The 13,906-nt window shown below is 42.2% G+C and overlaps 1 protein-coding gene across 1 annotated transcript in view; it reads right to left on the bottom strand.

Annotated features, from left to right (window-relative positions):
* Positions 1–3,755: 3,755 nt before the first annotated feature.
* Positions 3,756–13,906, bottom strand: part of CFAP74 (cilia and flagella associated protein 74) — a gene marked incomplete at its 5' end in the record, with an annotated part of 37,496 nt that continues 27,345 nt past the window's right edge. Inside the window, 13 exons of the mRNA XM_010015777.1 lie at positions 3,756–3,869; positions 5,008–5,142; positions 5,619–5,746; positions 6,502–6,640; positions 7,668–7,822; positions 8,361–8,490; positions 9,315–9,482; positions 9,735–9,854; positions 10,347–10,402; positions 10,782–10,891; positions 11,272–11,406; positions 12,609–12,757; positions 13,446–13,553. Coding sequence (XP_010014079.1) covers positions 3,756–3,869; positions 5,008–5,142; positions 5,619–5,746; positions 6,502–6,640; positions 7,668–7,822; positions 8,361–8,490; positions 9,315–9,482; positions 9,735–9,854; positions 10,347–10,402; positions 10,782–10,891; positions 11,272–11,406; positions 12,609–12,757; positions 13,446–13,553 — 1,647 coding nt within the window. The remainder of the gene's footprint in view (positions 3,870–5,007; positions 5,143–5,618; positions 5,747–6,501; positions 6,641–7,667; positions 7,823–8,360; positions 8,491–9,314; positions 9,483–9,734; positions 9,855–10,346; positions 10,403–10,781; positions 10,892–11,271; positions 11,407–12,608; positions 12,758–13,445; positions 13,554–13,906) is intronic.

Here is a 13,906-nt window from a genome sequence, read left to right as displayed (position 1 = left end):
AAGGCTCCAAAGCGGTGTTGCAAGGGTCGGTGACGGCACGGGGCACAGTGACCACAGTGCGTTCCTCGAAGACTGCTCAGGGTCATGGGACCGTTGCTCACTAGGAAAAGCTGCAATTTTAAGTGTGAAGCAATCTCTAAAGGCCCTGCATAAGCATAACATGCGTTAGTAAGAGGTGTGTAACACTAGGACATATTCTCCCACTTCGTTGGGTTTAGAAATGAGCTAGTTAGAGCTTTTAAGGATTATAAAGATCATACACAGATGTGAATTGCTTTCTTATTGCACTAGAACTGCATCAGAGCCAAGTAGTATATGCTGGCACTTAGATCCAAAGCTGAAAGTGTAGGAGCTTCTGTCCAGTGGCCCAGGAGAGAAATAGTTGCAAAATTCAGTGTGAAATCATAATATTCGGAAGAATGCCTGAATTCTCAGTGGACTGACAGTGCAAGCTCATATTGTGAAGATTCTAAAGAGGCTCAGCACCAATTTAAAATGTAGCAAAAGTAATGATGTTAATCTGCATGAAGTTAGTGTAGTTATTTCTGGTTTGGGAGTCCTTGGCTTGCTTGCTCAACATCCACACACATTAGCAAGAGGTTTTAGTCAAGTGAAGAGAACGGTCACAGGGTTTAGGCGCTGGTTTTTCCACTGCAGTCAGTTTAGTCAAAGAAACAGCTTCTGTCAGGTGGCTCATGAGGGAGACCGATTTACTGCATTCTTCCATAGAGTGGTAAACTGAAGTGCTAAATCAAGCCTAAGAATTGCAGCAAATATATCACAGGAGTAGTTGTTTCTTCCTGGAAAGGATCCCACTGCTTTCTATCCCTTAGTGAAACATATTCTCATTCCAATGATAGTGGAACACACAAGGGCTACATTTTTCAGAAAATGGTACTGTGCTTTTTCTTTTTAAGCTTGAGTTGTGTTGCAGGCGAAGCAGCACAGTCTGCATCCTGCAGTCAGTTTTACACTGAATCTGCTCTCCCATTGCTCACGTATCACTTCACACAAGTGCTGGGCACGTTGGGCTGTGTGTGCCAAAAGAACGAAATCAGTACGAAAGGAGAACCCAGGTCTGCAGGGACCAGCCATTATGCCCCCAAGAAGTCCAACATGATTACTTTCGAGGCCTGAAATAAAATAGCAGGCTTCTCTCTCATGAAAGAGAATAAAACCTGTTCAGATTTCCCTAAGAGCTTTACAGAACATAAGCTGCTGTATTGCAAGCACAGTTTTCTTTATTTTCAGTACTCCAGAAATAGCAACCTATTCTTATTACCATGGTTCAGCACCCCCTCGAGCAAAGGAATACTTTTAGCTTTCAGTACAGAAACTCTGGCCAGTGAAACCCAGAGCCTGATCCTCACTTCAAGTCTGTGAAATTATTCATGTAAGTTTTCCAGATCGTGTCCAAAGAATGCAGTTACAAATGGGTTATATCCTCTGCTTACCTTTTAGGCTCAGTTCAGCACAGATCACGGCTGAAGCTGGTCAATGGCAGCTGCTCTCTAAAACCAGCTTCACTTTCTGAAGGCACTTGTCCAGCACTGTATGCTTCACTTTCTGACTTCCACCACAGAGTGGGTGCACCCAGAGTCCCCGTCTTTCATATTCACTGTCCATCTATTCCTTCTTTCTGCTTAGTAAGACACCTTCTTATTCTTGCAACCTACCTCTGCATTTTGTCAACACTGGCACAGTCTTTACCTGTATTCTTTATATTTTTTACTTTTTTTTTTAATCCCTTGGATGCTGTTTCACAGTACATGACCTTTGTGAAGTGGAAGATTCCTAAGACAGGGCTGTTTTTTCCTAGTAGGTAATTTAACACTTATTTTCAGTGCATTATGTGGTTGTGAGAATCAAGAGACTAATTTATTCTCAGCCATTTCTTCTATGTTTCCAAGAGTGAAACCCAGTGGATTTTCACATAATGGATGCCCCCAAATTAACTGCCTAAAATGACCCTTTGACTCCAACACACTGTGCCCTTCCTTGCTTTCTGAAAACTTCCCTGTTGTTTGGTAACTGCCAGCTGTGCAGCGCTATTTGGAACAGTTCTGTCTTGTGTGCATTTGATCTCCCTTCCAGGAGTTTGTATGCCCGCTTGGCACACAAACCTCATTGTGTGCCCAGCAGGAACACCCTGTGCCGCTCGTGAGGGCAGTGCTGTCCCTGGCTGGCACTGCCACCCGCTCCCAGCCCTGCTGCCTCCCGTGGTGATGGCCACTGCTTCAGCATCTGCAGATCTTCAGATTGAAGAGCTAAGTAACTTCACAGCCACTTGATCCATTATTAAATGAGAACAGACCGGAATGGAGCAAAAAAGGCTCAGGGGAGACCTTGTAACAGTCTTCCAATACCTTAAGTGGCTGACAAGAAATCTGGAGAGGGATTTTTTACAAGGGTCTGTAGTGACAGGACAAGGGGGAATGGCTTTAACCTGCCAGAGGGGAGACTGAGATGAGCTCTTAGGCAGAAGTTCTGCCCTGTGAGGGTGCTGAGGTGCTGGCACAGGGTGCCCAGAGAAGCTGTGGCTGCCCCATCCCGGGCAGTGTTCAAGGTCAGGCTGGACACAGGGGCTTGGAGCAACCTGCTCTAGTGGAAGGTGTCCCTGCTTGTGGCAGGGAGTTGTAACTGGATGAGCTCTAAGGTCCCTTCTAACCGAAACCAGTCTAGATTCCATGGTTCTATGAAACACACCGTCTTTGGAAAAACAAGGAACTCCTCTTCAACAGTTACACAAGCTTCCTCTAGTTAAAACATTGCTTGTGACAATTGTTTTAGTGCCTTTTCCTGCAGTCCGATAGGTTTGACACATTTTACCATACGGATAGTTACGATTAGTCTGTTTCTATTTCATTCCTGCATAACACCTAAATTTTACCAGCTACCCAGGGCTAAATGGCAGTATGCCTTTGAGTGGTGGTGAGGGAATTTTGCCACAGACTTACTATGATTCAAGAAAGACTGATACAAGATTTAAAAGATTAAATGTTTTTCTAGATGTCTGCTAATGTCCCGGTCCCTTCATTACAAAGTACAGAGCAGTGTGCCTCTGTACTTTTCACTTCCCTGAACTAGCTACTGCTTCCTGACAGAAGCTACACCTGCAGGACAGTCCAGCTTTCCCAGTAACAGGCAGAGATCTGCTCTTAGAATTCAGAAAGCAAATGTAGAAATAGGAAATTTCTGGAGAGCCATGACCTAGCATCCAACCATGCCCAACAATTCCGTGAACAACACAGTCACTGCTTCCTGACCATGTGTTATCAGGAAGACTTTCCAGTGTATTGTAAAAATGACTGGCCAAATGATGCAGAGGAGACTTGAGGTTTTATTCTGGGCTTAGAAGGGAAAATCAAGGATTTTCCAAATCCATTAAAATGCATCTGAAATTGGGGAAAAATACGTTGTTTGAAACTCACCCATGTAGATGTAAAAGAGGGAATGCTCACCTTCAGCAGACCCTGTGATTAGCAGCAGACGTCTCTACTTGGAGCCCTCATTAATTCTTTCTTGTACCACCAGATTATTGTCACTGAGTCAGCTTGAAAACAAAACTATGGAACCACAGTTTAAGTAGAATTTTATCAGGAAAAAAGCAAAAATATTACATGTCGCCTTCTTTCCCACCTCTCTGCTCCCCTTACATTTGCAACAGTCTCAAAATCTTCCCGTGTACCAACGGAGATCCACTGATTTCCCAATAACATAGGTCTCTGTCTTCCTTTTCACTTAGCTTGGTTCTCTCACTCAGTGGGAGCATACGCAGACACAACTTTTGCCATGAAGAGGATTTGGTAAGATTCTTTAACGTCACCTTTTAAGGCCAGGGGGGCTGCCACAAGTGGAGGATCATCATCCTACAAAAAATGTACACATAAAACCAACTTTTTTTTTTTTTTTTTTTTTAAAGAACAGATTAGTTATCAAGGTCTAAACCATGGATTTTGAATCTCAGTGGTAAAGTGCACCAGTTACAGCTACAGATTACCCCTCATCCCATCCTCTTGGCTCTTTCATATCCCCACACAGTGCTCATAGTGCAGTAAGTAAAGTGGCAATGATCAAGCATTCTATCTCGACAGTGCTACAGATAGCATCACCACATTACAACCATGGCAGCTGGGCACAGCAGCAACAGAGTATGCTGCAGTGAGGGCTGGGAAAGAAATGGGTCCCGTTAACCATGAATTAGTGTTAAATCTTGTTTAACAGTCAGGTTTACCAACAGGCACGATGTCAACCTGATACATCATGCCAGGAACTTTACATCCTTTCTTTCTGCACATGATAGCACCAATCTTTTAATTTTGGAACAAACTACTCATTCAGCCCTCCCACACAGCTCACAACAACAGCCAGGGAGGTAAATTCTTTCAGTCTCCAGGGATGCCCAAGCAGATGAATCAGCAGGAGCAAACACAGCCCTGCAGAGACATTTGGGTCTCACACCCAAACTCTGCAGCACAAAAAGGCAAAACCAGCCAGGGAAATAGGGTTCGTAAAGCAGTTCATGAAGTGGAAAATAAAAAAATTCTAGGAACACAACCAGCAAAAGGCAGCCCACAGCCAAATAAACATGAACACTGTGGCAAAATGATCCATGTAAACTTAGTTCTATGTCAGCAGGTTTTCTTGCACAGCTCACGTCAGTGTGACCAGAGCTGTGTCTGAATTATCAGCAGCAGCATTTTGTCACTGCATAATGCAGAATAACTTCTCACAGGTCACTAAGTTGTGTAAGGTGCAAGTGACTAATGCTTGTTCTTTTCACCACACCACCAAATGCAAGTCCGTGGGGAGGTTGCAAGCCTCCAAATCATACATATTGTTCCCACTTTTATTCTCCTATGGGTATTTCTACCAGCCTGTACTCCCTTTGGTAACTGCATGTGTCAAAACAGCCTGTACTGCTGACAGCCTCAAGATCAGTTTTTGTGTTTCTCTTACAACTCGGTGAAAACAGCCGCCACATGCCGTACACCAAGTGTAACTTACGCAGTAGTCAGCAGGTGGCACCCAAGAGACACGGATGCGTTTGACTTGACCCCACTCGATCATTCCCTGCGCAGGTTCAACAGTGAATCCCTTCTGCTGGAGGAGATGTAGGTCATGGAAGGCGAACTCTGTGTGCTGCGGGAGACAGGACACGCACAGGACCCATTACAGCCGGCACCAGGACTGCTCATTAAAGGTGGCGTTGTCCAGGTGCTGCTGCTTGCCATGCTACTACCACCCTTTGAAACCCCAAGTACCCGTCTTGTTCACATGTCAAGCTGTCATAAAATACTACACTAAAATCACAGGGTTGGATCTGTAATCCACCTCTGTGCTCAAACTTATGTATTCAGAATTAGGAGAGCAAACTGCTAAATTTTGTTGCTGACTTAATATGACACTGCTAATCCCTCATACCAGCCCCTGAAAAATTAGCCTTCCTTTTCAAACACTGATGCTTTACAGTTTATCAGAAACCCTGAAAGCTGTACATTTTAATTTATAGACTGAATTCTTGACAGAAAGGACCAGTAGCCATCTGTACTCTCTCAGTATTCGTTATAGCACTTGACATAAAACTGCACTTTTAATTAATTTTTAATTTTCTTCACCTTCTTGGGTGCAAAGCGAGCTGTCTGTATGGCTCCAATCCTCAGCTCTGTCACTGCTGGCTCTGGAGAAATCTCTCCATCCACGTACTCCAGAGTGAGGAGAATGGACTTCACTGGTTCTTGCAGCTCTAAACATAGTCAATTCAAGTAAACTTGGATACAGTCACAACTGGGTGAGTATCATTTTGGAGCAGGTATAGATTACACCAGAGTGGTTCAAAATGAAGTGATGTTGTGGTAAATTCATGAGTTGGTGCAGATAAGGTGACCCTTCTTACAGGCTTGGTGAAGAATTAAGCACAAGAAGGTTTTGCATAGTCTGCAGTTGCAAATTCATCAAGTTTCCTTCTCATTTTCTAGCCCCACGGCACATACGCTGTGCGTATGATATCCCTACTTGTGTATTGTATGTGCTTGGATTTATTTATAGCTCAGGAACTAGGATTTGCTTATGCACTGTCTCTGAACACAGATCCTGCCCAGAGAAATTAAGGAAGGATAAATTCGACCCCCTGAAAGTGTGACTGCTTCATAACTACACAATTGGGAAGGTCCAGGATATGTTATTACGTATGAAATTATTTTATAAACATTTAATACAAGTCAGAAGTGCAGAAAGCAAATACATCTTAATACTTTGTAGTAGTATTAAATTATAATAATTTTTACAAGGTAAGCTGCAAAGGCAGAAGATAGTCATTAAGATATAACTGCATTAAAATGAAGAGAAAATCTTTCCTTAAAAGCAAGTTTCCTGCTATCCCATAATGCTTATTTGTTCTGATTCTGGGAAACTTATCTTTAATTTACTGTTTCTGAAAGGATGAGGAATATGCCCATGTCTTGTCACTCCCTGTTTTATAATGAAGCAGTAGGATGTTACCTTCTTTTGGTGCTCCCTGTGATGACAGGGGTGGTGTTACAGCCAGGGACTCAACAGGCACATCCAGTGGAACTCCCCCTTCCACAAATACGGGATGATCTCTTGCTGCACCCTTTAAGTGGATCACATGGGCTATTTCCTTTGCAGGACAAGAATGTGTCAAACGCAGGTTACAGCTTAAAGTACTGATGTAGCAGGAAAACTGACACAACAGCAACAGTTGCATAGAAATTATTACTTCACCTGCTCACATAGATGCCAAGGGGCCCCGTTCTCTAGCACAACAACCCCACTTTTCCCCTCGCCTTGTCCACTCCTGTTTTAAACAGCCCGTCATTCCGCGGAAGCAACCTCAGGAAGGCACTGGACAAGCTGTTTATACTAAAGCCATTAAAAGAGGCAAAACTTATCTGCTGCCAAACTTTGCTAGAGTTTGTGACCTAGGACCAGACTCCATTGATCTTCATCTTATTCTGATTTGCATTCTTAACTGCAATTCCAAAGATCATCTGGAGATAACAACTTTGTAAGGGGAGAAACAGAACTTACTTGCTTGGAGATGGTGCGTGCTCCATGTCTGCCATACCTGCTGATGGTCCTTAGCTGGCACTCTCTATTAACTTTTGCTCAGTCTCCTTGGACATGGTGTAAAGCCCCTTGCTGTGCTGCCAGCCTGTATATCCTGACTTGGGCTCCATCTAAGCTCAGCGGCTGCTCTACAGATGGAAACCTCCTTCCTCACACTGTGTGACTGCAGAAGCAGCTCCCTGGTGCTTGGTGCACCTGCCAGTGGCACCATGCACGTGGAGCTCTGCTCTCCACTGCCATTAAACACTACTTGCAGAGAACCCACTTGGAGCTGTGCTCAGCAGGGTGGCAGCAGCCCACCTCCCATCACCTCACATTTACACCATGTGGACAGCTGACAGAAAACAGGACTGAACCCCAAGTCACTGCTGTCATCAATTACTAACCGAATATTTAAAACCTGAAAAGTCAGTGGGCCCTTCTCCTACTTACATCAGTTAATGAATAAGATATTTCTGCCTATGAATACTATCCATTAGATATAATTATCTGAAAATCCTAAAGCCCATGCTGATGAAAATCACTGCAGGTCATATTTAGACTTTGATTTTGTAATACAGGGATTTTGATTGTCTCACCTTGTCAAAGAGTACAACCTTGAGACAGTCAGAATAGTACAGGCTTTCATGATCAGGACTGAAAGTAACAACAAAATCCTGACTCTTCCCAGCAACAATCTCTCCTTCTGTTGGAAAGATGCTGAACACACTTAGGCCATTATAGTTCTGTGTTCCTAGTAAATAAAAATGAGGATGGAAATAAGGAGGAGAGCAGGACAGCTTCATTTTACTTCTGCATATATTTTAAACCCATTTAACTTTTTTTTTGAACAGCAAATAAATAAGCTCGATGCATGGTTTTGCAGCAGAACAGGGTGTTAGAAACACCCAATACAGCCAGCGACAAATCTAATGCATTCATCTCTAGCGGAACCAAAGCAGCATCACCAAACCCTTCCTATATTCTAACATGTTTCTACAGAGATGGACACCCCTAAATATAACCTTTAATATGCAGTTACTGTGTGGGTTTATTTAGATTCAAACACTAATATCTCCTTACTTAGGGCTATTTGCTCAGGCTGCATAAATTTACAGCCACACATACTGAAAAAACTAGTACAGCTCCTACCGGGAAACAAAATTGTGCCTTTAATTTCAGGGATGCTATGCCCCTGATTTTCACAGTTGTGTAGATCCAACAGGATAAAGTATTGCTGCTTTGTACTTTGGAGCTTTTAACAAAGGTACAAGACTAAAAGACAAGTTTACCAACAAGCTCTGTTCTTTGCAAAGAGGACGTAATAAAGGACGGAAGCCTCTGACGATCTTTGTCCCTTGCTGGTGAAAGTGAATCTAGTTGGATGGAGTATCGCAGGGTCAACATGGAAGTGTTCTGTATCTGATGACATTAAATTACACAGGAGCAGTTTCATTAAGAAAAATCAATTCTCAGGCCCATAGGATCCACAGTTAGTGAACTGTCTGAATTTATTTCACTGTATTACTGCTTTACTGTGTGCTCAGGTGCTCACTGAAAGCACATTTTATTGCTACCCATGATGTATCATGTCAGCTCTGCCCCCAAAAATGGGGACCAGGCTCCTTTTAAGAGTCTTGCATCAAGTAATACATTTTGGTTATTGACATACTGAGACAGAATCTGAGAGGAGAGGATCTTGGCCTGTTTCTGAGTCTGGAATTTGCAGTATATGAGTAAGTGAACTGGTTAAACATCCCTCAACAGCACTGTGGCAGATCCTTGTGTGCTCTTCGTAGGACCAGTTTTGCATTTCACCCATGTACCCCTGTCACTGCTTTGGCTGGACTCAGAACAACCAGTAGTAATGGGCAGAATAGAGAAACAGTTCTAACACTGGTAAAAGATGAGCCATTTCTTTCTTAATTCCCTTTGCGTTCTGGCTAGATCTATGGAGCTCTCACAGACCATTTCTTTTTCTTTTAAAGAACATACTGGCTCTATTTCTGTGCAGAGGCTGCAGGCAGGACATCAGCACCTAACAAGATCCTCCCTGCACAGCTTTGTAACCTTCACCCTGAAACTGTCTCAGCACCAGATCACTCTGCCAGACTGCCTTTAAAGGTGTGTTCTTGTCTACAGTTTGCCACTCGGCCTTGTGTTCTGCTGGACTAAAAACTACAGAACTCCTCTTCCTCCTTACAAAAATTGCTAGTATGCTTTTGGTTCAGCACAGAGGGATTTACCTTGAATGTGGAAGTCACCTTCTCTTTGGCTATGACATAACCCATATTGAGTACTTCTTCCACAGAGCAAACAACCGATGGTGTCACCCCACGGCCAGCGACAGTCAGGGTTAGGTTGGTCTTTGCTGTCCGGATATCCAGTGTTTCAAAGGACTGCCCAGAGGATGTCTGCGTTAGCCCAGTTGCTGAAAGGAAGACATGCTTCACCCTTCCAACTGCCCCCCTCCCACAAATGGTCCATTACCCATGGATTTAGTGCATTGACAAAGACCTAAATGTTAGGACTGGGTAGGTACAGGCAGTAAAGTTTTTCCTATCATACAGCCCCATCCCAGCCAGTAATATGTGTACATCACACAGCCAGTTACACTTCTTCATATCTCCTCTTTTCCCCCCATTACTGTTGTATCTCTTACTCACCCGTTTATTCTTGTTGGGACCAAAAGAGATGATGAGGGGTTTATTTTCACCTGGTTCAAGCATTCTAACTGCTCTGACCAACAGGAAGGGACCGCTGGGATTCAGAACTGAGAATCCTAGCTGAAATGGTGCAGCTCAAGGAAAAGTTTATAAACAAAGACTGGGGGAAAGGATACAAGAACAGATTCTAAGTATTGCTCAGACTGAAGATGTATGAAGTAACATCTGTAAGCTTTTTCAGAGATCAGTAACTCAGAGAAAAGAACATCATACTGCATTAAAACCAGCTGAGTCATCAGTACCATACACTCTATGGAAGGTGGTTAAGTGCTTCTCAGGTTTGGCTCTGTGCAGAATGATTTCCAGCAAAAGGGTGAAATGGAACTCACTTTCCAGCAGGTCCCCTTGGCTTCTCCAATATATTATTCATATTACCTTCTGCCTCCCTCTGAAAGATATGTATTGAGCCTGAAATCTGCTACCTCCTACTTCCTCCTCCAAATAGAGAGCCAAATTAAACAGGATATGAACAGCAGTTTCTCCTCCAAATAGAGAGTCAAATTAAACAGGAGCTGAACAGCAGGTTAACTCCTGTGTTCCAAACAAGGATACTTCCAGCTTCTCCGGGGTGATATTTTGTATTGTAAGTCGCTTCATCATTCTGTGGCCTGACAGGAATGAAAACAGTTCCAAAAGTGATGCTGCTCACTCATATACTACCATTCCTCCTTTAAGTCATGCTTCTACCTGGTCCAAACATGTTCAATTTCTATGGCTAATCCACACATCGAAGCTCACCAAAACACTTCCAGATTTGGACAGTCATTTACAGAGCTTCCAATTCCATGTTTTGGGATTGAGCCTGCTTTTTCACAAGCCTCAGCTGGACAGATAAGCTCCTAATTTTCCACCGAAGTACCTATTACAGGTCTAATTTCTACCTTGACTTTTGAAAATCAACTGAACAATGTAAAAGGAAATGCAAAACCACACTCAGAAGAAAACATCAGATAGAGAAAACTCAAAACTTGAATTCAAATTTCATACCTACTGCAACATCACCAAAATCAACAGTATTCTTCCCATTATTTGAAGTGACCACAACAGATGGGGCTACAGCTGGACAGTGCAACTCCAAATACAATGTGTTGTAGGGGCTAGAGAGATAGTAAAAAGTTATTTGCTTTCGGATCATAAAGAAACATTGTCAGAAATCTGTTCTTATTCTGCTCATGTCACAGGATATCATTAAATTGGTATTACAAACCAATACATAATTTGGGGTGGCTGGTTTTTGTCTTTCTAAGCAGAAAGATGAGCTTCATCTGGCTTAAGTTTCCCACACACTTATTCTTTAAGCTGGTTTAATTTCATGTGTTTGATTCTTACCCAACTAGTGGGTTGTAAGCATGAGTTTCTACCACTGACCTGTGAAGTAATTAAGACCAGAAAACCTATTTCCTCCCCAGATAAGTTAATTAACATGCCCACCACTTCCCCTCAGATTTCTGAACTATCATGAAGTGCAAATGTCTACCTGTAACTTAAGTTTTCGGAGCTTTTTTTTTCATTGATTTGTCCACTTGCAACAAAGCACGGTATGATGTATTTTTCAAACCTCCCACTGAAAGTCCTCATCAGGAAAGCCTCGGCTGCCATATACGCCTCAGAACTAGAAAATCCAGGAATAAGAATTATCTCAGTAAGTGAGAGAGCAAGGTAAAAAAACCCAAATCAAATATCTACTGAGCTATTTGTGTTTACTGTTTCTCAGTAATACATTCACAATTGAAGGGAACTGAATCTCAGTGACTCTCTTGATGTGCAGTAATGGACCCAACCCTACAAAGTGGTTTGTTTTTCTCACCAAAAAAGAATAAAAATTAAAACCCCAGATAAAACAGATGTTATACTAAAGACTGCAAATTCCTCAATACGATCCTTATGTTGAATACTTTAAGTATTCCAGTCCCTTCCAGTGCTTCTACATCATGTCAGTGATATGTAAACACACATGGTCACATTTCTCTAATGCAATGTGCCAATAAATGCTTCATAATGGGAGTTTTACAATATACATATTATTTTTATGACTTGTGTTGAAAGTATTTAAAAATTATAATGGATGAATTGCAAGGAACATGGGATTTTAGACAAAACATCCAGCACAGCCAAAGGCGTGGTGTTTAAACATGTATTTACTTCCAAACACTGTTAAATTCCTCAGATTAGGCAGAAGTGTGGGTCTAAAAAGGTGTATTATATGCTAAAAAAGGGACTTCAACTATAATTTTGCATCTAGGTACCCAAGTTTCTAGATAGGCTGTGCTATTAATCTTATTCCTTACTGAGGCAGACATATTGTAAAATTACTATTTAAAATGCACATTTTAGAGCATTGTGACATTTTCAGGACTACAGGTGACCATGAATAATATCATGAACTAGGTAAACCCCCAGAAAAGTAAAATTAGCCCATGGGTGTCAGCCCTTGGGTGGTTTCCATCTTGGATGAAGGTATGCAGCTCTCTTAGACCTATTTATTAGTAGTTTCATTTGGTAACTAGGTTCAGCTTTCTCATTGCCCTTTAAAACACCACCCTCATTGGTTCAGCCAAATTCCCTCACTTCCCAATACATTCTTTGAAGTCTTCAGTCCCTCTGATGCAGAGAGGGATTCTGTGCTTACATGAGAGGGTACAGCTGTGTGGCTTAAAAGCAGTGCTAATTTTGGAAACAGCTTTTGCAACACAGCTAAAGCTATTTTTTCTCTACACTTTGCTTTCTTGTCTACCTATAGGCTTTAGTAGATTTATTAAACTTCTTATAAGGAGAATATTGTCTACATAGTACAAGATGCTTTTGCTGACTTACTCAGGCCTTAACTCTTCAGGTTTTGGTTGCTCAGAACTGCAGAGAGAACTTCGGTATTTGCTGCCTCCATCCCTCACCAGCTGTCTGGAAGACTGCTGTCTGGTAATGAAAACGCTTAATTTCTTTCCCCCTCTCTTTTCATCTTTCTTCTGCAAATCCGCACACAAAGACATTACACACTGAGGGTGATCACTAGTAACCCAGTTAAGACATCAGTTTACAAATACATGGTCCCTGGCCCAAGGTTTCAGAACCAGGGAGGTAGTAAGGTATATGAAGCATGGTAACAGCAGTAGGATCATGGGAAGAAGCCATAGACACAGTAGTTACATTTCTCATTATATAAGATTATATTGGAATAGACATATCTTACCCCATCTTAAAAAAAGAGCTCCCCTATTGAAGCAGAGGATAAGAGACTGTACCTCTCATGGGAATTTTCCCTATTTATCTCATAATTAAAGACAACCATAGGGACCCACTTAAATTAAGTGACCCACAGCATTGCGTATAAAGTCCATGTATGCTGTCAATCTGCAAGAAGGGTAGAAACTTTCTGGGTTTTAAGAGTACTTGTACTAAGCTTTTGCAAGAAACTCCTTTAGGAATGCTTTTGAAATTGTTAGTGTGAAATTAGGTTATTGCTTAGCAAACAGAATACACATTAAGTGCAACAGTACAGTCCTACTCTTGTCCCTTATAAGCAAGTCCTAGATGGATCATGAATTTGGGCTTCATTAATATGCAAATGATTTTATGATAAAAATATCATCCAGAGAAACAAATATCTGGAAGTAACAGCCCAACCAGCACGCGCTGCTTCTTTGCATCCCTTACTTGTATTTCTGCCCCTGCTGCAGCTGCTCTGCACAGCCTCCGAACTGCCTCTTCTCTGATGAGCTGATCTGACAGTGTTGGTCTGAAGGACACTTGAATCAAGCTTTTCTGGGAGCAAGAGAGCACACACAAGAGGGTTGGCAAAATTCAGCCCTCCATGTGTATTTCACCTACAGAGCTCAACAGGAGCATGGACATCACAGCAAACAATTCACAAAGTTTTTTTCCAGCGAATAAAATGATCCTGAGGATAAGGCCACTTGCAGTTTTCTGGATGTCCCCTGTGTTACAGTGGGCTGGTTTTACATGGCCAATATTTTTGATCTCTCAGCATTGTTCAAATCAATCATAATGACAACACTGGGAAAAGAATGTCCAGGCTGAAAACTCCCCTAAGCATTAGCCAGATTTGATGGTTAACCCCCGTGTCTGCTTTAAAACATTATTTCAAACAACAGAAA

The sequence above is a fragment of the Nestor notabilis genome, unplaced genomic scaffold (assembly GCF_000696875.1).
Source record: "Nestor notabilis isolate BGI_N333 unplaced genomic scaffold, ASM69687v1 scaffold33685, whole genome shotgun sequence".
Taxonomy (NCBI): Eukaryota; Metazoa; Chordata; class Aves; order Psittaciformes; family Psittacidae; genus Nestor; species Nestor notabilis.
This window is presented reverse-complemented; position numbering and strand designations above follow the sequence as displayed.